The sequence below is a fragment of the Amblyomma mixtum genome, chromosome 5 (genome assembly GCF_055824585.1).
Source record: "Amblyomma mixtum isolate Tamu chromosome 5, ASM5582458v1, whole genome shotgun sequence".
Classification (NCBI taxonomy): domain Eukaryota; kingdom Metazoa; phylum Arthropoda; class Arachnida; order Ixodida; family Ixodidae; genus Amblyomma; species Amblyomma mixtum.
The window spans coordinates 194,788,332-194,815,176 of NC_143016.1; the positions used below are offsets into that span (position 1 = coordinate 194,788,332).

At 46.1% G+C, this 26,845-nt stretch overlaps 1 protein-coding gene and 1 pseudogene across 1 annotated transcript in view; one reads left to right on the plus strand and one right to left on the minus strand.

The window, feature by feature from the left end:
- Window positions 1-26,845, minus strand: part of LOC149345326 (phospholipid-transporting ATPase ABCA3-like) — an 87,506-nt gene that overhangs the window by 15,455 nt on the left and 45,206 nt on the right. Inside the window, exons 6-7 of the mRNA XM_089547406.1 lie at window positions 3,940-4,113; window positions 1,837-2,089 (exon numbers count right to left, since the gene is read on the minus strand). Coding sequence (XP_089403532.1) covers window positions 1,837-2,089; window positions 3,940-4,113 — 427 coding nt within the window. The remainder of the gene's footprint in view (window positions 1-1,836; window positions 2,090-3,939; window positions 4,114-26,845) is intronic.
- Window positions 7,702-8,487, plus strand: LOC149345327 (uncharacterized; annotated as a pseudogene).

Genomic DNA, 26,845 nt, shown 5'->3' on the forward strand with positions numbered 1-26,845 from the left:
ACGTTAAACCCCATAAATCAAACCAGACCAACCGTTCAAATCCCCATGCAAGCGGGTTAGGTTTGAGTTTCAATAATTTCGGCGCCAAAATTACACAACTCCCAATGGCGTTATGGAAACAACCTGAAGTGGACTTGTAGTGCAAGTACATGATTTTAAGCACCATTTGGTTGCTTTATTACCAGAAAAGACTGTAACTAATGAGGAAATCCAGGAATTTTCGTTTGGAGACAAGTCAGACCGTGATGTCAATTCGTACTCAGGTGACAAAGCGGAAGAATTCCAGCTGGAGGCTGTGCTTCATAGAGCAGAAAGTAATGAGAATTCTTGCTGTGCAGATGAAAATGTGCTACTCCTAGTACAACAAATAAATCCCAGTGTCCACTGTACTGGACATGGTTCTCCCTTGAAAACCATTGTACTTGATGTCTTCGTAATTTTTTGCGCGTTTTTAGCAGCTTCTTAAGCGGAATAAAATTATTACAGATGTTTATACTTGCCCACAAAAAATTCGGGATGCAAAGGGCTCTGTTATGATTGAATATGTTTCATTTCTGCGAATTTCTGCAAATTTTGTTTGAGTTTCTAAAATTCTGCCAGTAAAAGATTATTTTCCTGATAAGCAATACATGTCATGTTTTTTTATGCATGTCATTAGAAGACAACATTTTTTGTCGCAATCTTGTGTGCTCCAGTACCGCAAGCAGTTTAAGATTTGGGGGGTAATAACCTTTTTGCTCAAGCTGCCCGGACATTGCGTGTTTTTTTTTGCGCTAAGGAAAGAGCGAACCTCTTCACCGTACAAGTTAACAAAAGTTTATTTCCTTACTGCTCTGAAAAGACAACAAACTAATGGCGTAGGAACTACTAGCCCACCAAACAGCGTTGTAACGAAAACCAATTAACCCTGAAATTAATATTAACAATTTTTTATATTTATACATAGCAAAAAATGCCTGCAATTTTAAAAATCCTCTCTGGAGAGCCACACAACGTGAAACAATACGTCCTTGTTTCACCAAGCTGTGAAGCACTGCTTTCTTAATCCTTCGATTAAGTTACGCGACACACACTACACATATAAAAAACAAAGAGTGGCCAGGAGCGCTCGAGCACATCGGTTTTACAGTTGCTACAGCATGAGCGCACACCATTTGAGACGACCAATTTGGGATAGGTAGATTTTCGCTGAACGTAAATATCAGCTAAGCGATCAATTATCTTAGTGGCAAGTTTATTCCTCAAATCCACATTCTGAAAACTTGTGCCCCGACTCTAGTTGCCACGAGCGGCTTAGGGCATGCGTGCCTCGCGTTTGCTCGGGACGCGTGTTTTAATCGATAAACCATCCTTCATGGCCAGCCTCATAGAGTGACAACCAAATTTTCGTAGCATGCCTAAACGCTCCGAAAACTGTATAAAAAGCTCGGACGGTAACCCCGACCGTAATAATAATTTTTCGTTGTTGTTACAAGTACCAAGGTGGGCATGTAGCGCTGAGGTGTGAAGTTTAACTAAGTCGATAACTCAATCCGTGCGTAATTTGCTTGCTGTGGTAAGTGATTTCCTAAATTTGTGCTTGTTTTGTTTCCACGGTACTTTTCTCTGAGCCTTAACACATGCCTCAGATATGTAGAAAAAGTTTCTGGAAGTTTTCTTAAAACATCCCCTTGTTCTCCCATCGTCTAATCGCCTTCGTATTCAAGACCAAAGCAGATGAAAGCTTGGAGGATCCCTTAACATTGATCAATATGTTCGGCTCGGCAACTCCACGCGGAAAATAATAAAGCAGAATCGCATCACCGGGCAGCAATGTTTGTTCTCGAAAGCACTCACATCATGGGCGCCGAGGAAGCGCACACCCGGAAACAACTCGGCCACCGTTTCGTCGAGTTCCTGGCCTCTGCCTGTGGCCGTCTCCTGTTCGCTTGTGACGCCGTCCCCGCCTGGCTGTTTGAGGGGCAGCGCCAACTGCATCGTGTAGCCCGTGCCGAATTTGTTCTTCAGGCACTGCAGGCTCCCGAGGCAGGTCATCTGACCGGCCACCATGATGCTGAGTCTGTCGCACAGTGCTTCGCACTCCTCCATGCTGCGAACCCGAGAAAAGAGCGCAACTGGTCAGAAGGCGCAGGAATTCCAGAATGCGCACAATAGCGTTTGTTTCACATCACTGCCGACACTGCGGTGAGATCTGGAGTAAAAGCTGGCTTATGGCAGCGTGACAGAGCCTCAAGCCCCCAATTCGTCAATGGCAAACTAGCTGTCCCAATAAAACTCTCAAACTTATTTCGAACCTGCATGAACATACAAAAATTCAGGGGAAAGGGAGTTGAAAATAGAGATTACACGGTAAAAGTGCATTCTTTTGCGTGCAGCAAAGAAAAAGCTGGACACCAAAGAAAAAGGTACATAGAGAAAAAGTAAATTGGAACGATGTACACATTCTTCTTTCACAAGAAAGCTTTTTCTATTTTATTTATTCAACATATCCCTAAAGGCTCTTCTTCGAGGGTATTATATAGGAGGAGGGGGCCGGGGGGGGGAGGGGGGGGGGTAAACACAACCTTCAAGCTTAATACGCGAGGAATGGAGCTTTTGCTCCAAAAATCGGTGGGTTGCGTGTATACGGTTAACAATTCGTAATCAAGTACAACAGTAGTAAACTGCGGCGAAAGGTAGCATCCTTTTTTAGAAAGCATAAAACACTTGTGGCCGGGTTCACGCCGAGGTGTAGAAGGACAGTGTTTGATAATCCGCAAGGCGAAAAAGCTGGGTGATTTGCCGACCAGCTTTAACCATAATAACTTCAAACAATGTATTCAGTTCTTGTGAGAGAACGGTTCAATCTATTGTCTTGAACAATTGTGTTTTTTGGGGAGCTAGCTCATAATTCATTTTTGCTCGTTCTGGTAGAGCGCAAGAACAAGGAATGACAGAGATAGACGGACACAGCTCCGACTTGCAGCTGAGCTTTTTTGGGAAAATAAAAACATGTAAAAGCAGCTACATGGTGTGAATGTGATACAATCGGAGTGAACCGTTATATGAGACGCGCCATCTAAAGGCAGATTTACGGTGCCGATCACTCCTGCTCTGCGAGGGTATTGCATCTCGTTGAACTGCATCGAATGGTAGAGAGGTCAAACCGGCCGACACCGGCCTGCTCCGTGAACAGAATGACAACATTGAAAACCTTAGCAAAAGAAATCAAGATAGATAACAGAAAAGGGACGCGTGCGTCACCGAGGTTTCTGTATAGACAAAGCACTTGGTTTCTCACAGACAATCCGTGCACAGATATGTATTTAATTTGCAGGAAAATTTTTTCGGTTCCGTTTTTTGGCATGTAAAATCGCAGGGTTTTACTTTTGAACGCGTTGATACCCGAATCCGCAATAAGGATCAACACTGCTCAGTCTTTTATTTTAAGATAACTTTCTTTTCGTGCACAGCGCCGTTGTACACATAATATGGTTCTCTGTGGCATGTGTCACATGACATATGGCTTCGTCTGTATCACGTGACTTTCTAGCTTCTTATATGCGTTTCAACTTTCCGAATGAATCTGAGTTGGAAGAGAGAACTGTATCCGTCTACAATATTGCCTGTCCTTGTCAATGAGGGTTGTCAGAGCCAACGATTTGATTCCTTGTTTCTAACCGAGTGAGGATTTCCAATGGATACAATAAAAGAGTATTCTGAACACTGCACGTTGTTCGCTCCAAAACTTATTCAAAAGATATGAAAATGCAGCCGCGGTGCAGGCTACGCAACCACAACATGTTAACGCAGCACCTGACAGTACATAAATCTGGAAGCTGAGCGAAGAAAGCTAACAGTTGTTCCTAATTAAGTAAAGTTCTCTCATTCGCTCGTGTAGACTTAACACACGTACGCCAACATAACTGCCACCGCTGTCAGGAGGCGTGTTAAATGTACCCGTGCGAGGTGAAGACGACGGCCATCTTTGCTTCGGCGCGTATTGTGGAGAGGTTGGCCGAGATCTTCGCCCTGGCGACGACGTCGATACCGGCGAGGGGCTCGTCGAGGAGGACGACTCTGGGATTGCCCATGACGGACAGTGCCATGGACAGCCTGCGCTTGTTGCCGCCGCTGCGAGAAGGGGCCGCGAGTGAAGCACGCGGTGAAAGCAGCAGCGCTTATCCGCCCGAGGGAGTGGCGGATATTGGCTCAAGGCAATTCTGAAGCAGTACGCAGCGTGAAACAAAGATCGTGCCCTATTTCGTTTTCAAATATTTTTTTTTTACTTGTAGCGGCTTGCACCCTTTACAAAGCCGGAAAAGGCAGCGTGAATTTTTCTCGCCCTCAGCCATGTACGCTTTTTGCGAAGATATTATGTGTGCGAACACTCTCCTATCAAAACTGCTTGAGAGCAGATATTTCCCATATTGTTCTGGCTAAAAGAGAGCCATGGACGAGAAGTGGCGAAGTCCATCCATGAGCCACCTGCTGCAATTTCTCTGAGTTGGCATACTCATGAAAGAACAGGGGACAGACCGGTGCATCTATCGCTGTTCATTCTTCCTCCCCGTTGAGGGCCAGAACTCTTGTAGCTGTTTAGTTTGCACTAAATTATGAACAGCACAACATCCACACTGCACTGCCTTAGAGTAAGGAAACCATCCTCATAGCACTCCAAAAATTTTAATGCAATAATCTTAAAGCGCACGTTCGGCGGGAACAACGGTGCTTTGAGAACGAAATTTCGTTTCTTGATGATGTGATGTCACCACCAAGTGACCTAGAGGGGTTTATTCAAACACTCGACAACGATCACAATGCACAAGCATGATGAGGTCACTACACAATTCCTAATTGGTTTACAAGGTTGCGACGTCACCACCACCGTTACGCAGACCTTCTAACTAGAGAAAAGCAATTGTGCTGAACTGAAAACAAAAACGCTCCAGCCGGGACTTCAACCCCTGCCCTTTCGGATTAGAGCCAGGCTCGCTACCCTTGTAGTACAAGTAAGGAGCTTGGGCAGAGAGCGATTAAGGAATCCCTTCTGGGAGCGCCTCGCACCTGCTGACTATGCTACAGAGCGGGCAGCATCTACTTATTTAAGATGACAAACTACTGTTACCAGTCTTTGTCTCCAGTTGACAAAGCCTGTGCGTACAGAAGAACTTGCTTTGGGGCTAGTTGGTTCATGATTGAAATTCAGAATGGCGCAAAAGACACACACACAGGAAAAATAGGGGAAGCCACAAAGAGCGCCTACTACCAACTGAGTTTATTGCGGAAACACCCTCTTTTATAAGGCAAGACATATCAACCACGAACCGGAAGCAGAAAAAACACATATTCATGGCTTGATTTCACATTTCGAAACACCATCGGCAGAAAAGAAAAAGCTACAAGAACGAAAAAAACTGAATCTAGAACTACACGTGGCCGTCTAAGAAACCCAGCTCCTGGCGGCAGAGTTTAATCGATGAAGTGCTAATGCACGTGGACCCAGCATTCTGTATATGATAAGCTTCTATAATCTCTTTCAAATCGCTCCCTGCCTCTGCCGATAAACGTTGCCTGTTCCAGCATCGGTCCGCAATCTCTGCATTCCCTACAGTGATCCGGCAGGTTGCCCCTGTCATTGTTTTTAATTGTTGTTCTGTGCTCGCTAGCTCTCTCATTGAAACACCGACCAGTCTGGCCAATGTAGGCGGATACGCAGCTGAGCGGTATGCGGTATACGACTTCGGACTTGCATTCAGTGAACCGTATCTGATGTTTGATGAGGCGAGTGAGGCGCTCTTTGTGCCATCCCCTATTTTTCCTGTGTGTGTGTCTTTTGCGCCATTCTGAACTTCAACCTGTGCGTACGAACAATCGAAATCCTGATGGATGAACCCTTCCAATCGGGCAGTGGCTCATGAAGTTTCCCTTGATGTCTTGATCGTAGCCGCCAATCAGATAATCTTCGCTTTCTAATTGTACCTGTTTAAATGCTATTTTTCCTCCACTTCCCGTAAAACTGAATGCTTTGAATAAATCATCCTCGTTGCTTTCAACCATAGGACAAAGCTCTTTACGTCTGACGTGTCTAAATGGATCCGCCATATTTATTAATTTACACATACTGCTATCCCATCTGGGATTGTTGCAGGAGTGAATTATGGGGTCAGTTAGAACGACTGGAAAGAATACATTAGTTGGTAAGCATTTTCAATGAAAAACAGCAAAAGACAAAGGTTTGCACAACCGCCAAAAGTAACTAACCTAGTACAAAAAAAACTAACACTAACTAAAAAAGGGCTAAAATAACAGAGCAATGGGTTAAAGTAAAGAGCAACCCAATAGACATGACGCTTCCTAGAACACTATACAATAAAACACAATAAAATAAGGTGGAATGCCGGTACAAAAGTTGGTGCATAGCCGAACAGTTGAAATACAAATTTAAAACACGAATAACCGCGTACTAACGAAACTGTGGAAAGAAGCAGTTTACAAATCATTTTCTACTTATGTATAATTCTCTCACCTGCAGCAGCAATAAACATTAATGACAAACTGTTAATAGTTAAAGCAGGACATGGACACTGTTGCTTCTGTTCTACGGGTGCAGCGCAGATATGCTGCGATGTGTCTTGAAGCCAAAGCTTCATTACGCTAGGTAACGCCAAGGTCGCCGTGTCTGGAGATTTCACCTTCATCTGAACTTCAGACAAAGGAAAGGAAAGGTACAGCCGGCCAAATCTTTAGCTGGCGTGCGCGACGGCCGCTTTTTCTGTGCTCTTGCACTTCGGAATGAAGCAAACTTGCGGAACTCTGAATATTAAGCACGGGCTTAGTGAGCCTGTGCTTAAATTGGATTTTTTCGCAAGGTTGCTTCATCATAAGCTACAGGAGCAAGGAAAACGCAGCCGTCACGCACGCCAGCTAAAGATCTGGCCGGCTGTACATAACTGGCCGGCCAGTTATGTAGTCGCGCTTTAAGCTACGCGGTGGTAGGGACAATGTGGGCTTCATGCGTTGTCATTGACAACGTTCTGGCAGAAACGCGGCACTGAAGCCATGGGCCTTCGGCGTTCATTGTGTTCATTGGCGTTGGCGTTGATAACGTTTTAGACTCCGGTTATTTTAGAGAAAGGAAATGCGCATAACGGGCTCCCTGGATCAGTGGACGCCTGAATCGCGCTAATAGGCACGTGCGGTGGTGAGAGAGAGATGTGGGCTGCTTGCGTTAGCGCTGACAACGTTTCGGCAGCCATACGGCACTGCAGCAATAGGCCGCAGCTTTCATTGGGTGAGCAAATTCTCGCGACCGACCATTAACTGCCACCTGCCAGGGCGGAAGGGTGGATGCTCTGCCTATCCAGGGTCCGGAACGCACTCAACGTTACAGACGCCAAACAGCGTACAGTTGCCCGATACGCCATAGCTATCGCTCTCTAACCAGTTGAGTTGAGTTGAGTTTAATGGCGCATAAGCGCCAAGCTCAGGGTATAAATTTTTTTTATATAGATGTTGTTAGAGTTATGTTAACCTATACTGGAGGGCGCCACGGGCTACCCTTGCTGTGTATATAATGACGCAACTAATCTATTAAAAAGGTCTTCTTCGTTCGGCTACTGGCGTCGTGCTTGCTTGGCTGGCTGTTGCTCTGCGTGTGCCAGCCGGCGATACAACAGATGGCGACGAGGTAAACAGAAGTGGACGCGAATAAGCTACAAGATGAACCTGCTTCAGCCACCGGAATTCCTGCCAGCGCCGGGAAGGCCAGCCATTCCATGGAAGCAGTAGCGAAGGATGTTTGAAAATTATTTGCTGGCCTCGGGGAACAACGCCCGCCCTGCTGATCGTAGGAAAGCGCTCTTGGTGCACTGCTTGGGGGTGGAAGGTCAGCGCATTTTATACGCATTGCCAGAAGAACAGTCGTCAGCTTCAGCAGGAAAACAGCAAGACACAGATGCGGCCGACAAGACAACGACCAAACAGGATGAATTTGATATCGCCATGGTAAAGCTCGCAGAATATTTTGTTGCCACGACTAATGCCATCGTTGAGCGACAAAGGTTCCGCCAGCGTGCTCAGCGGCCAGGTGAATCCGTGGATGCAATCGTCACAGCTCTTCGAGAGCTTTCTGTTACATGTGACTTCGGTACGCAAGTGGAAGAATTCATTCGGGACCAGCTTGTAGAAAAGACGGGCCACCGCCAGCTACGGGAGCGACTGCTGCTAGAAGGTTCTGCTCTGACGTTGCAACGTGCGCTCGACATTGCCAGAGCAATGGAAACGACAGAGCAGCATTCGCTGCAACTCGCTCCACGTACGGATGTTCACGTAATAGAGCGTCATGCATCACCAACCGGGCGACCAGAGCGTTCTGCAGTCTCTAGAGCAGCGCTAGGCCAGCCGAATACCAATTCTAGGGGTTTTTTTCCGCTGCGGCTCCCCGCGGCACATAGCAAGTTCGTCAACGTGCAAAGCCAGAACAAGGACGTGCAACAAATGTGGTAGGCTGGGTCATTTCGAACGTATGTGCAGAAGTCTGGAAGAGCCAAGGCAATCCATGCCCATTCGAGGGGTTACTGCCGAAGATGACATTGGAGTTATGACAGTTCTTCACCTGGGGCGAAGGCATACAACAGGGATACAGGTGGACGTGCAAGTGCACGCTGTCACTATTTCATTGTTAGTGGACACCGTCTCCGCGGTCTCAATTTTGTCCGCAACCGCATACGAGAGACTGAAGCTTCCGACGTCGTTGCGACCATCTACAACCACCCTCTTCGATTTTTCACGCAATCGCATTGTTTCATTTCATTTCATTTCATTTATTGAAGCCTTAAGGGCCCGTGGGCATTACATAAGGCGGGGGCAAGAACAGTGTGTAACAGCATATGATACCAGCTCAACAAAAACAGAAACAAAAAAGCAATGAAACGAAACAGAGCAAAAAAAACACATTAAAGGAGACAGTAACACAGGATCAGATTATTTGATGAAGCCGAATACATCACGTAAGACACAGGTGATTCGCTAATTCAGTGCGGAAAATTGCTCTATCTGTGCAAGAAGCAATATTATCAGGCAGGGCATTCCATCGGGCTATTGCATCTGGAAAGAATGAATCATTCATAGCTGATGTGCGGCCTTTCATGGGAGCTATGGGATGAGTGTGGTTTAGGCGAGGGGATATTCTTGATGGCGGCTGCAGCAAAGTATGCCTGTTAATAGGGCGGTAGAAAAAGGAATGAAGGAGGCATAGGCGTGATACGATGCGACGTGATTGGAGACTTGGGAGGGAAAGGGCTCGTTTTAGTGCAGTGACACTAATATCACGCGAGTACTGTGACATGATAAACCGTGCAGCTCGATTTTGAACGGCTTCTAATTCATTTGTAAGGTATGCTTGTGAAGGGTTCCAGATGGATGAGGCGTATTCAAGCTTTGGGCGTACGTATGCCTGATAAGCTAGTTGTCTGATTTCAGGTGGTGCTGATGTTAGGTTCCGTCGCAGATAACCAAGAGTGCGTGAGGCCTGGGAGCATATTGAATTAATATGAGTGACCCATGATAAGAATGATGTATTTGTAAGAGGAAGTTCGGGCAATGGGAGTTGAATTAATATGGTATGTGCAGTTAATAGAGGTTTGTTTACGAGAAAAGGACATGAGTTGGCATTTGTCGAGGTTAAGGGGCATGTGCCATTTTTCACACCATGACGCAATTGTGTCTATATCATTTTGTAGCTTAATGGTGTCTTTAGGGGCATGGATGATGTTATAAACGACGCAGTCATCCGCAAAAAGTCCAAGTTTGGTTATTGTGTTAGATGGGAGATCATTTATGTAGATTAAGAATAACAACGGTGATAACCCTGCGCCCTGAGGTACACCTGATGTGACGTCAGTATGCGATGAGCTGCAACAGTTGGCGAATGTAAATTGCACGCGCCCTTTAAGAAAGTGCTCGATCGAGCCAGATAAGTAATGTTTGCAGGATTCCAAGTAAAGCAAGTTTAGCTAGCAGATGATTATGCGGAACACGGTCGAATGCCTTAGAAAAGTCGAGAAAGATGGCATCAATTTGTAGGCGATTGTCCATGTACTGAAGGATGTCGTGAGTGAATTCGGCGAGCTGTGTTTCGCATGATAGTAGTTTTCGAAAGCCATGTTGGTGCGGGTAAAAGTAATTTAGTGATTCAAGATGAGCGATTAGATTTGATGCTATTACCTGCTCAAGGAGTTTGGACGGGATGCTGGTGAGCGAAATTGGTCGATAGTAGTTTGGTTTTGACCGATCTCCTGATTTGTAAATAGGAATTATTTTTGCTTTTTTCAAATCGTGAGGAACTTCGCCGGTACTTAGGGACTGTGAGAACAACAGGTATAGTATTTTACTTGATATTGCGGTAGTATTCTTTAACATTTTGGAGCTAATTTGGTCACATCCAGCTGACGACGATAGTTTGAGGGAGTTAATTAAGTTGGCTATTCCATCGGCATTAATTTCTATTTCTGGCATTGAAGTCACTGGAATGTCATGCATGGAAGGAACAATAGCGTTAGTGGAAGAAAACACTGATGAAAAATACTTGTTAAGAGCCGTCGCGCATTGTTCAACCTCGACCGGTTGGTCATCCTCTCCTGAGATTTCGAACTGCTTAGTATGGGTATGGCTTTGGGGGGAGAGAATTCGCCAGAATTTACTTGGGTTTGACTGTAATATTGATAGCAGATCAGAAGAAAAAAATTTCTTTTTAGACACCTTCAATTCTTTAACATAATTATTTACACTAAGACGGTACCGCTCCCATGCCGTGCAGCTATTAACTAGTTTCGCGTGCCTGTAGTGCCGTTTTTTCTTGTTAAGGAGGCTTTTAAGACTGTTGTTGAACCATTGGTTGTTTAAATCAGTCTTTATAAGGACGGTGGGAATGTAAGAAGCTTGTAAATTAAGCATCATGTTTTTATATAATTCGCAATTCGTGTTGACAGAGCGAGATGAGTATATAATACTAAAGTGTTAATAAAACTGTTCAAGTTCTCGGTTAATTGCTTCAAAGTCTGCTCTCTTATAATCAGTGATAAGCTTTTGGGTAGGGGATCTCTTTTTGATAGGTAATGAGATGCATATATGATGCATATATGATGCATATAGATGCATATATGCGCGGATGTTTCGTCGCTCCCGTTTTATTCCGCGGTCGCCAAGCAAACGTGCTCTTCCATGTCGTGCCAGTTGGAACGGATATCCTGGGGTTGGACGCCATCGTCGCCGTGCATCTGCAAATCGATGGCAGGTGCGTAAACTGCATGACACCTTCGTATGCGCCTCAGGGCATTCCCAGTGAATTGCAGGCCGACTTTGCACACTTGTTCGATGGGAAGCTAGGGCTGACTAAGAACTTCATTCACAAGGTGCGAGTTCATGAAGGCGCAACTCCAGTTGTTGCGAAATTGCGGCGATTGCCGTTAGCAGTAAGAGACCAGGTGTCCGAGGAACTAAGTCGTCTTGAACGTGAGGGTATGATTGAAAAAATTGACAACTCTGAATGGGTATCGCCGCCTGTCATTGTGCGGAAAAAGGACGGGTCAATACGCTTATGCGTGGATTTACGTTAGCCCAAGAAGGCAATTGTCGTCGACAAGTTCCCGTTACCGCACAAAGAAGAGCTCCTGAATAAGCTGCATGGTGCAAAATGCTTTTCAAGATTGGATTTGGCTGCAGCGTACCACCAAGTTCCACTGAGCCCAGAAAGCCGAGATTTAACAGCCTTTATCACGGACCGTGGATTGTACAGATTTCGACGTGTATGTTTCGGCCTTGCTTCAGCACCGGCAGCATTTCAAAAAATGATGACTGCGATTTTACAACCTTGCAGGAATACCTTCTGCTACATTGATGACATCATCGTTTTAAGGCGGAAGCCTTTAATGTCTCATCGTTGTAAGCAGCAGTTGTCGACAGAAAATGTCACGCTTTTCAATTGGTGGAAACGGTCGTGACGTCACAGTGCGCGAATTTCAAACGGGACCAATTGTACTTTGGCTAGTAACCATGCAACCAATTGAAGGGACCGTATAGTGATGCTCCAACTAAGTGGGACTGAGCTTAGTTAATTGCTTAATTACCCAATTAGCCTAATTAGCCGTACTAGTCAGGCCATATAAATAAATAAAACCGATTAAGAAACTGGTCGAGATCAGGAATCGAACCCCGGTCTTCGGCGTGAGAGACGAGCATGCTATCCACTCCGCCATGCCAGCTCGATGGTTTGGAATGAACAAAGGCGCGTCTAGTGAATACGGTGTCTTCACTCACTCTCACCCTCCTCCATTCCCTTCCGGCGAGGTTTAGGTGTCCACCGACAAATGAGAAACAGATACATTTCCTTTCCTCAAAAACCAATTTACCGAAGAGCGAGGCGTAGAACCGAATGGGCGATGGCGTTCTATGGACTCGTTGGCACCGTTGCAAGACGCTGTCGCGTTCCACTCTTAGGGGCGAAGCTTAACATCTTTACCACACATCAGTGACCACACTTTAGGTCAAAAAAGTGCCCCCCCCCTGAATTTTGTGAGACAGTTACTGCGTAATTTCCTTTCCTCAAATACAATTTTCATTTTCTTCATTACGGCTTCTCTTTATCTCCTTTCACTCCAACCTCCCTTCCTCTACGGTGCGGTTCAGGTGTCCACCGAGATGACAGAGAATTACTGCGCCATTTCCTTTCCTCAAAAAGCGTTGCGTTCAAAGGGCAAGGCATCGCGCCGAACGGGTGGTGGCGTTCCGTGGACTCCCTTGCAGCGCTACAACGCGCTGTCGCGTTCCACTCCTAAAGGCGATGCTTAAGTGTCATTAATTAGCAGTTAATTAGTATTCAGGCATTAATCAGTAATTAACAATTAATTAGTGATTTGTCATCACTTAGTAATTAGTACTCAATTATATGTGACGCCACCAGTGCCACAGAAAGAGCGAAGGTGGTGCGGAAAACGCTTCCGCCTCTACCCACTTTAGATAGTCAAAGTGCCCCCTGAATTTTTTTGGCAGCTCACTCGAAGAACATAACGTGAACCTTAGGCTAGTTTTGCATCGCATCAGTGACAACGGGCTGAAGTTAAATCAAAAGTGCATTTTCAGTGTGAGCGAACTTCCATTCCTTTGTCACCTCGTGAGTGATAAGGGCGTGCGACCATCGCAGAGCAACATGGAAGCCAATCAGAACGCACCTGCCCCGACGGACAAGGCGACGTTACGTTCCTTTCTTGGAATGACGGGCTATTACGCGAAGTTCATTCCGCGATACGCCGAGATGGTCGCGCCTCTTTGTGATTTGCTGCGAAAAGATTCAGAGTTCCAATGGGATTCGAAGTGCCAAACTTGTTTTGATGAAATGCGTCGTTTTTTGTCTGACAGATGCTTGCAGCTGTTTCATCCTGCCCTTGAGACCATCGTTACAACTGATGCGTCCGGAATTGGCCTCGGAGCAGTACTGCAGCAGCGGCGTGGTCACGAAGAGGTTTCTGTTGCTTTCGCTTCCAGGAGATTGACAGATGCGGAAAAGAAGTATTCCACTGGCGAGCTTGAAGCTTTAGCATGTGTATGGGCCTGCGAACATTGGCTTGTGTACCTGTGGGGCCGTTCGTTTATTCTGCGCACGGATCACCAGGCCCTGCCGACAACAAAAGGGGTGGCTCGCAGACCCTTCAGAATTGCTAGATGGCATGCTCGGCTACTCGATTACAACTACACAATAGAATTTCAGAAGGGCAGTGAAAACGTTGTGGCGGATGCGTTGTCACGAATGCCCCAATCTGCACTCGGGGGGCACATGGAACCGGGAGTGCCTGATGACGCAGTGTGCGTTGTTTCGTCGTGCATAAGCCATGAAGAGTTCGTGGCTGAAACTTCGCAGGATCGAATGCTGCAGGACGTCATGCAGTGGACTACCTCTTCATGGCCGCCAAGTAAGGATCTACCATCAGGGGCACACCCCTTTCAGCGTATCCGAGACGAGCTGTCTGTCGCTGGAGGGATTCTTCTTCGTTGCGAGCGGTTTGTTGTACCTTCATCGCTAACTGGGCGCCTCCTGTCAGCAGCTCATGAGTCGCACCCTGGTATTTCACGGACTAAACAACGGCTACGTGAGAAGTACTGGTGGCCAGGAATGGACAGACAGGTGGAACATCTGATTCAATCTTGCGCTGTCTGCCAATCCGTGGACAAATCGGCGCGACTAGTAGTGCCCCTGTTACAGCCGGTAGAGTTCCCTTCATGTCCATGGCAGAAATTGGGCGTTGATATAGTTGGCCCATTTGCGCATGCACCCGCAGATAACCGGTTTGCCATCACACTAATCGACTACTTTAGCAAATGGCCCAAAGTGTTTCACGGCTAGCGTCACGTCTTCAAACGTTGCATCATTTCTACGCAGTGTATTCAGCAGGGAAGGCTACCCCGAAGAACTTGTGTCCGATCATGGGCCTCAGTTCACATCAACCGAGTTTGAAGAATTCCTGCAAGAAAGAGGTATAAAGCATACTTTTTCCGCTGTCTACCATCCACAAGCGAATGGACAGATCGAACGGTTTAACCGCGTGCTTAAGGATGACGTCCAGGTGTGTTTGCAGGAAAAGCAGCCCTTAAAGGATGCCATCACAGAGTACCTTGGAGTATACCGGTGCACCCCACACGCGACGACAGGAGAAAAACCTGCCCTGCTTTTGCATGGGCGTCACCCAAGAACTAAGCTGGATGTAGTCGGAGCTCCAGATTCCCAGTTCTTCCAGAGGCCCGACATTGAGTTGCAAGCGTTGCGTCACAGAGTGGCCGAACATCAGCAGGCAAGCAAACAATACACGGATAGGCGGCGAGCTGCCAAGCACGCGGCGCTTCAGCCAGGCCAACGAGTACGGGTCAAGTTGCCAGGGCACATTCCCAAAGTTGCTCTTAGGTATTCCCAGCCCTTGACGGTTGTTAAGCAGTGGCACCAAGACACCTACGAACTGGAAGATGGTCGCAGGTGGAACCGAGAGCGTTTAGTGCCGTAGCCTAGGGAGCATCTGCCCGCTGCCGTCGCAAGTTTTCAGTTCGGTGCTACCCGGAACTTCCTTGGGCCTCATTCGACAACAGCACCGTCAACAGAAAGCTGCGCAGCTCACGCATCACCAGCGAGAACGAAACCACCCGTAACTTTGCGACGATCGACGCGAGAGCGAAGGCAACCCTCGTGGTTCGCGCACTATGAAATGTGATTGTTGACAATGTGAAGTCGTCAAATGAGCCGCCACCTTGGCTCATTTTTTAGAAGGGGGGATGTTATAGTTATGTTAACCTATACTGGAGGGCGCCACGGGCTACCCTAGCTGTGTATATAATGACGCAACTAATCTATTAAAGGGGTCTTCTTTGTTCGGCTACTGGCGTCGTGCTTGCTTGGCTCTGCGTGTGCCAGCCGGCGATACAACAGATGTTATAGAAAAATCTAAATGAACGGCGATGTAAAGGGCCTAAAAAGTTAATTCGTGCAACCTAGTAAAAATAAGACAAAATTTGAGAAGTGACTTATGGTAAAAGCTTTAAAGAAGGTCGGCAACCTCAGCAGCCATCCTTGGATGTGCAAGTATCTCGAGGTCCCCAACCGATGGAATAGTGACCTCAGCCGTCTTCTGTCGACGAGAGGGTGGCTGAGGTGTGGTTCGAAAAAATTCGCCAGTTGTAAAAAAACTGACCATTAATTAATTAAATTTACAATTTGTTTAAAACACCTGCACTATTCAAAAACTTAAAAACCTGTGAAATGCCAACAAGTGCATGTTCGCCTAAAAGCAATGTTGGATGGAATGGTATGTGTTCGCTATAAAAAAACTGTAAAATGCTCTTTCCCCAGTCTTTCTAGTTTTCTGCATGAAAATAAAACATGGTTTATTGTTAACTCGTCTTGGCATAATTCACATTGTGGCTTGTCTTCTTTTGTTAGTAAGAAATTATGTGTGAGATGTGTGTGCCCTGTACGAAAAAGACAGATAACCACTTCTTTGAAACGTTCCTGCTGGGTTCAGGACTGTCACTCACCTAAAACTGGCTTTACTAAGTGTAGTTTGTTATTTACCTCATTGTTCCAAGATGACTGCCATTTTTCTTTTAATTTACACTGTATTAAGTTCACGCAATCTATAAAGGGCATACTTACTTTTTTATTTCCTTGCCCCGAGCTTGAGCAGCGCATAAATCTGCTCTTTCGTTTCCTTTTAATTCCGACATGATTCGGGACCCAGCAGAGTTTAATGTTCTGTTCTTGACCTGTGGCCATTACTATGTTATGTATGTTGTTACCAAGTAGTGGAGTGATTGAATTTCTAGAGTGGAGCGCAGTAAGTAAACTTAGTGAGTCTGTGTAGATAATACTGTTTGTGAGTTTCTTGTTTACTATTTGCTGAGTGGCTACAGAGACGGCGTAACATTCGGCAGTGAAGATTGATGCACATTGCGGAAGCCTTACTATTTGATTCCAATTCTCCTGTACCGCTGCGCTTCCAACGTAAACATCTGTTTTTGAGCCATCCGTATAAAAAGGTGTAAAAGTACTGTATTTCTCCTCGAGCGCAAAAAATTGTATTATATGCTGCTGGGGGGTTTCTTTTTAACGGAACTTTGTAAGGCTGAAACCGCAGATTGAAGGAAAAAGGTACCATGGAGGTGATCGATCTAGTCTTGGAGTAATGCCAGGTAATGTGCCTAGTATGCCGAGGTTTTCGCACATCTCTTCGAAACGCAAGAGCAGTGGCCTAGTAGTGTGCGGTTTGTTAATAAATAGGGTTCTTGATGGGTACTTTGTGACTATTTGGTAACAGATGTGTTCAGGTAGTGAACGGATTTTTAAAATGTATGAACACGTGAGCATCGTTCTTCTGGTGCTCATTTCATGGTTCATTAGCTTCTACATAAAGACTATTTATGGGCGAAGTCCTGTATGCACCAGTGGAAAGACACAAACCTAAATTATGTACCGGGTCTAGTCGTTTCAAGTACGATGGTCTCGCTGACCCATATTGCCACGTATCATTGTAGTGTTTGTTCGTTCACGCTCAATGCAGCAGGAAAGGGTCGTTATCACTTTTGTTCGTGGCGCGAGAAGCGACCAGACTAATCTCGATTGTTCGCAGCCATGAAAGGCTGCATCTAGGTTTTTCCAGATTACCGTAGATGATCTTGACCTGTTATCTGGAAGTTTCCTTGCCGGCTTTAAATTGAGCGATGCCGCGAGCGGCGGACATTCGTAGTTCGACAAATGACGAGCACGTTTGTTGCTTACGCCGCCGCCGAGTGATTCAGTTATTTTGCGGGCGCAAGTCAGCCCAAATAAAGAGCTTCGTTTCCAAGATTGGCTGGTGTCTTCCTGACCGCTGGACTGCCGTCACTACAACGTGACATCTGGTGGAGGTGCTGGGTAGCCTTCCAGGTACCGGACAACCCCTGCAAGTCGTGACGCCAGCCCTTTGAGTTATTCGCCGGAAGACCTGACTCCAGTCTACCACGCAGCCTCTGGAGCCTCCAGCCATGACTTACGCCGCAGCAGTGCGCCGTCCTGTACCTCGACGACGGGACCCAAGCCCCTATCGCCCTTAGCCAGCTGCGCTGGAGCGCCGCCCTCTCGCCCCAACTCGCTCGTCCTACGAGCGTCGTACACGGCCGAGGAAATGCGCCGAGTGGAGAACACCCGACCAGCGCCGCCCACAATGCTTCCACTGCGGAGAAGCCGGTCACACTCTCCGGTACTGCCCATACAGGAGAATGGGCATCCGAGGGTTCTCTTACGACGCCCCACGACCCCGACCCGGCCAGCGACCAGCCGAAATCGAGGGTTTTTTTGCGTCGGGAAGGATACTCATCGCCGAGCCGCCTATCGCGTTCTCCGTCGCCATCGTCACCGCGCTAAGTATCTCCTAGCCGAGGCTACGCAGTGCGTGGACGCTTCCCCAGCCCCCGAAGGTTAACCTGAATAAAGCAGCCTCTGGAGGTGAGGTTGCTTCTGAGCGCAAGAACTAAGATCCTGCATCGACGAAAACAGAAGACCATGCCCCCTACGACGACGACGAACCCTACCACAACGACGACCCCTACGAAGACGACGACGACCCCTACGACGACGACGACCCCTACGACGACGACAAATACGACGACAAATACGACGACAAAAACTACGACAACTCCGACGACAACACCAACGACGACGACGACACGGCCAGATTTGAAGATTTTACCGCTGTCCTTACACCTTATTAGGAACGCTAAAGGACTAAGTTCTCGAAGAATTCTCCGTGTTTAATTCCATTTTAAAGCATCGAGACGATGCTTCTTTGGAAGGGGGGTAATGCCACGTATCATTGTAGTGTTTGTTCGTTCACGCTCAATGCAGCAGGAAAGGGTCGTTATCACTTTTGTTCGTGGCGCGAGAAGCGACCAGACTAATCTCGATTGTTCGCAGCCATGAAAGGCTGCATCTAGGTTTTTCCAGATTACCGTAGATGATCTTGACCTGTTATCTGGAAGTTTCCTTGCCGGCTTTAAATTGAGCGATGCCGCGAGCGGCGGACATTCGTAGTTCGACAAATGACGAGCACGTTTGTTGCTTACGCCGCCGCCGAGTGATTCAGTTATTTTGCGGGCGCAAGTCAGCCCAAATAAAGAGCTTCGTTTCCAAGATTGGCTGGTGTCTTCCTGACCGCTGGACTGCCGTCACTACAACGTGACAATATACTATACACCCGTAATCCAGGGAGGAGCGCACTACAGAGCGATAAATTTGCAAAAGACATGACCTATCGGAACCCCAGTGCTTTCGGGAGAGTACTTAAAGGTGCACTGAAGAGGAATCTGAACTTGTCTTTTTGCCGCGGGAACTCGATCTACACGTTCCTAGCATTCTTAGAAACTGCGACTTATTGCCCTGTATGGCCGATTTCCCAAATTAAATCGAATTAACGGCCGGCTCCCGCCCTTTTTTTTGAATTCTGCCTCCTACGGTGGGCGGAGTCGACCAACGCGTGGAGTGCCTTTCACCCAGTCCCGTGGCGGCTAGCCGCTCTGCCATCGGCGGAGTAATACGTAGTAGTCCGTAGCAGCAAATAGTCCGCGCGTATTTTTATTTCTGCGGGGTTATTTTGCGGCTATATTATCTGCGAATGAAACTATTTATTCATGGAAACCTAAAAAACAAAAGAAAGCGAAAGCAAAGCCTCCACGGAGCTGGCTGAAAGGAACTCCACGCGTTGGTCGACTCCGCCCATCGTACGAGGCAGAATTCAAAAAAAAGGGCGGGAGCCGGACGTTAATTCGATTTAATTAGGGAAATCGGCCATACAGGGCAATAAGTTGCAGTTTCTAAGAATGCTTGGAACGTGTAGATCGAGTTCCCGCGGCAAAAAGACAAGTTCAGAATCCTCTTCAGTGCACCTTTAAGAGAGTATGCTAAGAGATCGGGAGGCTTTCTTTTTTAATGTGTTTATGTGAGGCAGGAAAGTGAGTTTTCTGTCAAATGTTATGCCTAGAAATTTATGCTCGTTTTTTCTATTCAGGTGTAGGGTGGGGGGTAGGGCGAGAAAAAAATGGCCACTATTTTCTGTGGAGAAAACAGGAAACCATTTCTGTCTGCCCATGTTGCCAGTTTATTTACTGTTAACTGTATTTGTTTTTCACATGCTAATATGTTGGAGGATGTGCAGGCTATCTGGAGCTCATCTACATACACTGAATACATAACGGATCTTGGGATTACTTTACTAAGAGAGTTCATTTTTACAACGAAGAGTGTAGTGCTTAAAACACACCCCTGTGGTACCCCATTCTCCTGGACGAAGTTCTTCGAAAGGGTTGCACCTAGGCGTACATGGAATGAACGGTTACATAAGAAGTCTTTTAGGCAGTTATATATTCTGCCTCGGATGCCAAGCTCTGCAAGGTCTTGAAAAATTCCGAACCTCCAGGCCGTGTCATATGCCCTCTCCAAATAAAAAAATACAGCAAGACATTGCTCCTTGTGAACAAAAGCCTCTCGAATAGTGTTTTCGAGACGAACTAAGTGGTGAGTAGTGGAGCATCTCTTTTTAAAACAACACTGATGGCTGTCAAGAAGTTTAGACGAATGAAGGACAAAAGTTGATTTGGCGAGGCAACTGGTCAAGGATATGGGTCTACAACTGGTAGGAGCGGTTGGCGGTTTCCCAGATTTAAGGAATGGCTCTCTTCCACTCCTTAGGTATTTTACCTTCTATGAATATTTTGTTAAAGAAATGTAAGAGCGCCTCTACGGCAGGCTGGGAAAGATGAGCAAGCATTTCGTAGTGTATCTGGTCGGGTCCCGGTGCAGTTTTTTTTTCCGGCATACAGTACTCTATTGATTTCTTGAAGGGTAATTAGATTATTGTACTTTTCGTTAGCACCTCCACTTGTTGGAAGTCTTTTTCTCGGCTGTGTTTTTGTATTTCACAAAAGACTGCGTATAGTGTGATGAACTTGATACTGTAGCGAAATGTTCCCCCAAAATATCTGCCTGTTCGCCTATATTTGTTTCTGTGCCAGGTGTTGTCAGAAGAGGAATTGTGAATGGTGAGAAGTTGCCATTTAAATTTCCGACCTGCTCCCACATTTGTTAGATGTTATTTGACTATTAATAGATGAAACCTAACTCTGCCATGAGGCTTTCTCAGCACCACGATGGACGTACCCAGCTTTAGCTCTCGTCTTTTTAAAGTTTATGACGTTCTCATGTGTCGGATACCTTCGAAACTTACCCCAAGCTCTATTTTGTTCTTTTTTTGCTTCCTTGCAGTCTTTTCTCCAACACACTTTCCGGTTTTGTGACACCACTTCTGGCGACTGCGGAATAGCTAAGTGTGCGGAAGTTATGATACAATTTGGGAATTTTTGATTTATTACTTAGGATTGAAAGAAATATTGGGCATTTGCTACAGGCCACCAGACAGCGATTCATCCTTCTGTGACTCCCTTCATGACGCATTAACGGCGATTAAAAACACATATTTGAATTCGAACATCTTTCTGTTCGGTGATTTTAACTATCCACATATAAACTGGGCTTCCCTCTCTGTATCTAGTCATTCACCTTCCAAAGAATCGAAACAATTTCTTGACTTAACACTGGACTTCAACCTGCATCAAGCCATCACACACCCCACAAGAGGTACTCACACTCTTGACCCGTTACTGACATCTTGCCCAGACAACATTCACAGTGTAACTCTGCTTCCGGGCCTCAGCGATCACATGTTTCTGCACATTTGCACGTCATTACATTCCAACAGGCGATCGCCTACGAAAAAATTAATCACTGACTATAAGCGAGGTAACTTCGATTCCATAAATAAGGAACTTTCATTCTTTTTCACCGACTTCCTAGGTTCTTATCTAACCAACACAGTTCACGAAAACTGGGAAAGTTACAAGTCAACAATGCTGCGACTAAAAAATAAGTACATCCCAACCATTGTCGTCAAATCGGATTCCAGCAATATTTGGTTTAACAAAAACTTGAAGCACCTTCTTAGTAGGAAAAAACGGCTTTATCGTTCCGCTAAACTAAGCCAAAAACAAGAAGCATGGGAAAGATACCACGCCTGCGCGAGTAAATATTTAAATGAATTGAGTGCTGCGAAAGATAATTTTTTCTCTGTTGACTTGCTATCCATTCTCAGAACAAATCCCACCAAATTCTGGCATATCCTCTCCCCTAAACATAAATCTAATCGGTTCGATCTTGTAGGACCTGATGGCGAACCAGCTGATATTAATCAATGCGCAAAACTTTTAAATGACTACTTCTCATCTGTGTTTTCGCCTGTCAGCAATTCTACACCCACAGTTTTGCAAACCAATAGTCAAAAAGAAATGCCGGAAATTCAAATTAGCCCCGAAGGAATCTCCAAATTAATCAGTTCACTCAAGCTCTCATCATCTGCAGGATGTGACCAAATAAACAGTAAACTACTTAAAAACACTCTATCATTATCAAGCCAGATACTACACCTAATATTTACCCAATCTTTAGACACCGGAATCATTCCTGACGATTGGAAGATAGCCCAAATTGTTCCCATTTTCAAAACAGGTGATCGCGCATGCCCAGCTAACTATCGTCCAATATCCCTTACTAGCATATCTTCTAAACTTCTAGAGCACATTATATCATCAAGCTTAATGTCTCACCTTGATTCAATTAATTTCTTTTATCCTCATCAACATGGCTTCAGGAAATCATTTTCATGCGAAACCCAGCTGGCAGAGTTCACCCAAGACATCCTTAAGGCCATAGACGATAACCTCCAAATAGATGCAATCTTCTTAGACTTCTCGAAGGCATTTGATCGCGTACCTCACAACCATCTGCTTGCGAAACTTTCGTTCCTGGGAATTCCTGCTAATCTGATATGCTGGCTCGAACATTTTCTAAAAGGACGCTCGCAGTTCACATCGGCCAATAACATCCAGTCACCCTTAACAGATGTAACATCTGGTGTCCCTCAAGGGGCCGGGTTATCACCATTACTCTTCTTAATATACATCAACGACCTGCCCTCTAATATTCAATGCAAATTGCGACTCTTTGCGGACGATTGTGTCATCTATAATGCAATAAGTAGCCCAACCGATAACCTCACTTTGCAACAGGACCTTGACGTTATTGCATCATGGTGTGAAAAGTGACAGATGCCTTTAAATCTTACTAAGTGCAAATCGTTGTCCTTCACTCACAAACACACCTTGACGAATCACACTTACAGCATTTCATCAGTCCCTATAACCGTTGCAAAATCTTACAAATATCTAGGTGTACATCTCACATCAACACTTTCTTGGGTCACCCACATTAGAACCATTTGCTCCGACACTTCACGCACACTTGGCTACCTGAGAAGGAATCTGAAATCTGCATCCCCTAACATAAAACAACTCGCGTATGAAACATTTGTGCGGCCAAAATTAGAGTATGCGTCATCCATCTGGCACCCATGGCAATCGTATCTCACCATCGAATTGGAATCAATCCAAAATCGTGCAGCTCGGTTCATCACTTCATGTTACTCAAGAGAAGCCAGTGTCACCGCCCTCAAGCAGTCCCTCCGTCTCTCAACACTGGAATCACGCCGCGTCGTTTCCCGCCTATGCTTACTTCATACATTTTATCATAACACAAGATCACGGCACGCTTTATTAACTGCCCCACTACGAACGTCCTCCCGGCTTAGTCACGGTAACCCGATAGCACGCATCAGTGGCCACACGTCAGCTTACAAACACTCATTTTTCCCCAACGCAATAGCACTATGGAATTCACTGTCTAACGACATCGCTGCATGCACTGATCACAAAACATTCCGCGAGAAAATAAAAATTCACCTCACATAAATCTTGATCACTTCTGCGCTCTTTGTAGCGAGTATTGCTTGACATATCTTTATTAAATGATGTATCACCTGCTGGGAAACCCTGATATGACTGCAACCCCTTTTATGTTTGTTTGTATGTTTGTTCTTTTTATTGTTATGCATGTTCCCATCATCGCCGTTGGAAACCAATATGCCCCCCTTATGTAATGCCTTCGGGCCTTTAAGGGATCAATAAATGAAATAAATGAAATCTGATCGACGCTCAAATTTTCTAAAACTATATTTTCCAAAGTGGCTTTAGCTCTAAAAAGTTGCCAGTCTGCTAAATGCAGCTTCCAGCGTCACGGTTTTGTTGGAATTATTTCTGGTGGGGATGACAAAGTGATTAGTGTAGGGAGGTGATCGCTGCCATATGGGTTGTCATTGACATCCCACTTAAAATTGTTAAAAAGAGAACATGAACTAAACCACAAATCTAAACAGGTCATTTTCCTCGAGGTAGGGGAGCAGTATGTGGCTTGTTCTGTATTTAAAAGACATACATTGTTTGTAAGAATAAAATCTTCGATCACTTGACCCATAGCGTCACAGCGTTCGCTTCCCCAAAAAGGGGAGCGGTCATACTACGCCTAATCATTTCGAAAAATTGCTTAATCTCTCCTCGGAAGTGACTCCAAAACCGGAAAATGTCCAACAAAAGGACTAAAATCTACTCGCGATATCAAGAGAACGAAGCAACTACACGAGGAACTTACATTTCGATTAGAATCAACAAATCACGCATCGAGCCGAGTGCGGCTCTCTTGACCTGATCGACAGGCGCGTTGTGCAGCAGAACCCAGCTGGCTAAATCGCGACAACTTCTTCCCCCTCAACCTAGAAGAAAGTGCAGCCACTCGCTGCAAAAAAAAAAAATCAGGACCAAGAGTGTGCAAGCAAAGCTAAATTTCCACCTAATATAGTTCCCGAGATACCAGTAGATAAACTACACATCCAAGATTTTTCGTATGCGTAGTTGCCAGACCAAGTACGCGGAATACGAAAAATTTAGCGGAAGAAGGACAAAAGTTCGTTTATCGAAAGAAAACTCCCAGCATCGTTAAGAACAGCCGCTTGTCGGTTTCAGAAGGCGGACCGCGACGAAGGCGGACATAACCATGAGTCAACCTTACTCTCGGTACGCCTCGCTGGCACCACTGTCCGACTCTGCCACACACGGAGGAGAAGAAGAGCAGACCAGGAAGAAGAAAGATAACAAGAAGTGTAAAGACTGAAAACGAGAGCATTTCTTGAAACAAATGCAAACTCACAGAGACAACGAACTTTCAAAGGCAAGACCAAGGCAAGACACTACCAATCATGTACTGAAAGAGAACTAGGTCAATTAAGGCAACGAAAAAACGACACACAGAGAGCGAAATGCCGATGTCGGAAAGAACACCACACCGCTCTTCAGGGAACAAGAAGAACAGGATGTAGAAGACGGACGAGAGCCGAGCAGCGTCCTCACCAAGCGCACGAGCACTGGCAGAACAAATTTCTAAGCCTTGAGAAAGGTCTCAACACTCTCTGGAGGTGTTGAAGCCATCTGGGAACATCTTGACGTCATTCTGACTGAGGTTGTAGAATGGAGTACTCTCACCTTACAGTGTCCACACGCCAACCAGCACATCAGAGGTCAACTGGAAGAATCCGGGCCACAGACTACCGAGACCCATGTGACGGCATACGCAGACATCCTACAGCGACAAGACAGGCAAACAGCAACCGACTGGGAAGCAATCGTAGTAACGTCCAAGAAACTCAACCAAGAATTCATTTTTAATAAACTAACGAAAGTGATTGCTCCAGTCCAAGAGAAGTTAAAAGATACGTCACTGAGACCAGGGTGGGGGGGGGGGGGGGGATACTCATAACGTCGACCGACCTACATCCCTCAAGATCTTCAGCAAAGAAACACACAACAGCAAAGCTTCCATGATATTCGAGTAAAGAATCCCTCCCCCCCCCCCCGCCCCCATGTGGCGGACGGGGACGCAGATCGAAGCTTCACGCGGTATGATAATGTGCCTCTCCCGGACGGCGCCGTGCAGCGAGTTCAATGAAATCAACAACACCGATGCCCTTCGAGTGTGCGATACACAGAGGCGCGCAGCCAACCTTTGTGAAGACGTCAGCGTGGCCCACGGCGCTGATGATAGCAGCGACGACACGAGGAATTTTTCCATGAATTTCGGGACGTGCATTTGGGGCCCAAGTGTGTGGTGGTGCCATTAGAGCGGCGAGAGTGTGTGTACTACGGTGATTTACGGCCATCTCCGAGGAAAAGGAGGAACATTGCGGGGGGGGGGGGGGGTCAGAGTCACCGCGGGGCTGAACTTTGACCGATTGGTGTTCTCTGTTTTGCAACGCTATTTAATTGTGTGTTTTGGGGGGATTTGGAGACCAGACCATTGATTGAGAGGATGTGAACGATTAAAGTTTTAACCTGTAACCAAGAGCTTCTTCCACGTGCCGACAGATGGAGAGAACATATGGAGAATCATAACGGGTTCGAAGCACCACAGCGATGGACTGACTATGGTAGGCAAGGGCACCACGACGGCAGATGCCATGACGAACCTTCCTGCATAATGTGCAAAAATGCTGGACTCCACACAGGTAAAACAACAGATTCCATATTGTCACCACACTGCCGGAGCCACGAAGAAGCTTCTTGCATTATGTGCAGAAATGCTGGACTCCACACAGATAAAACAACAGATTCCATATTGTCACCACACTGCCGGAGCCTACGCTTAAGACGTGAAGAAAAAACCGAAAAATCAAAATGCCTCGCTTAAAACGTCCCTAGAAAAATGGCGCCCACAGAGGATAGCCACATGCGATCAACACAAACTACTGGAACCCACACGTTAGGAGAAATACAAGCACATACTCCAACAAAGGAAAAACGTACAGGGAAGTCAACACCACGGAAACTTACAATCACGCAGAGAAACGCTGTGACGCACAATCAGAAGGCAATCTCTCGCAGCTCGACTCCTTACTCAGGTGAAAGTCGCCGGTGAAAGTCGCTCGTGATCAAAGTCGCTCGTAGTAGAACTTTTTGACGGGTTAGTTGGTACATCGTCTTGAAAGAATGTCGTACGCCAAAAAAGGACGAAACAGGAAGGAAAAACACAGAACAGGAAAGGAAACCAGGCGCTCTTTTATAGCCGCTGAGCTGCATGAGGATGCGGTGGTGGACGAGTGATAAGAACACACCAACACAGCACAACAAGTCAGAGGGGGGTGGCTATTATAAAAAGCATGTTGATAACTCATGCGAGTGTGAATGATAGCACAGGTTGAACGATTATGAATAAGGATAAGAACCACCGCTAAGATATTAACAATCATGAAACCGATTGACGGAAGCAAGCGGACTTTGCAAAGGGCATCTAAACGAAACCGTCCAA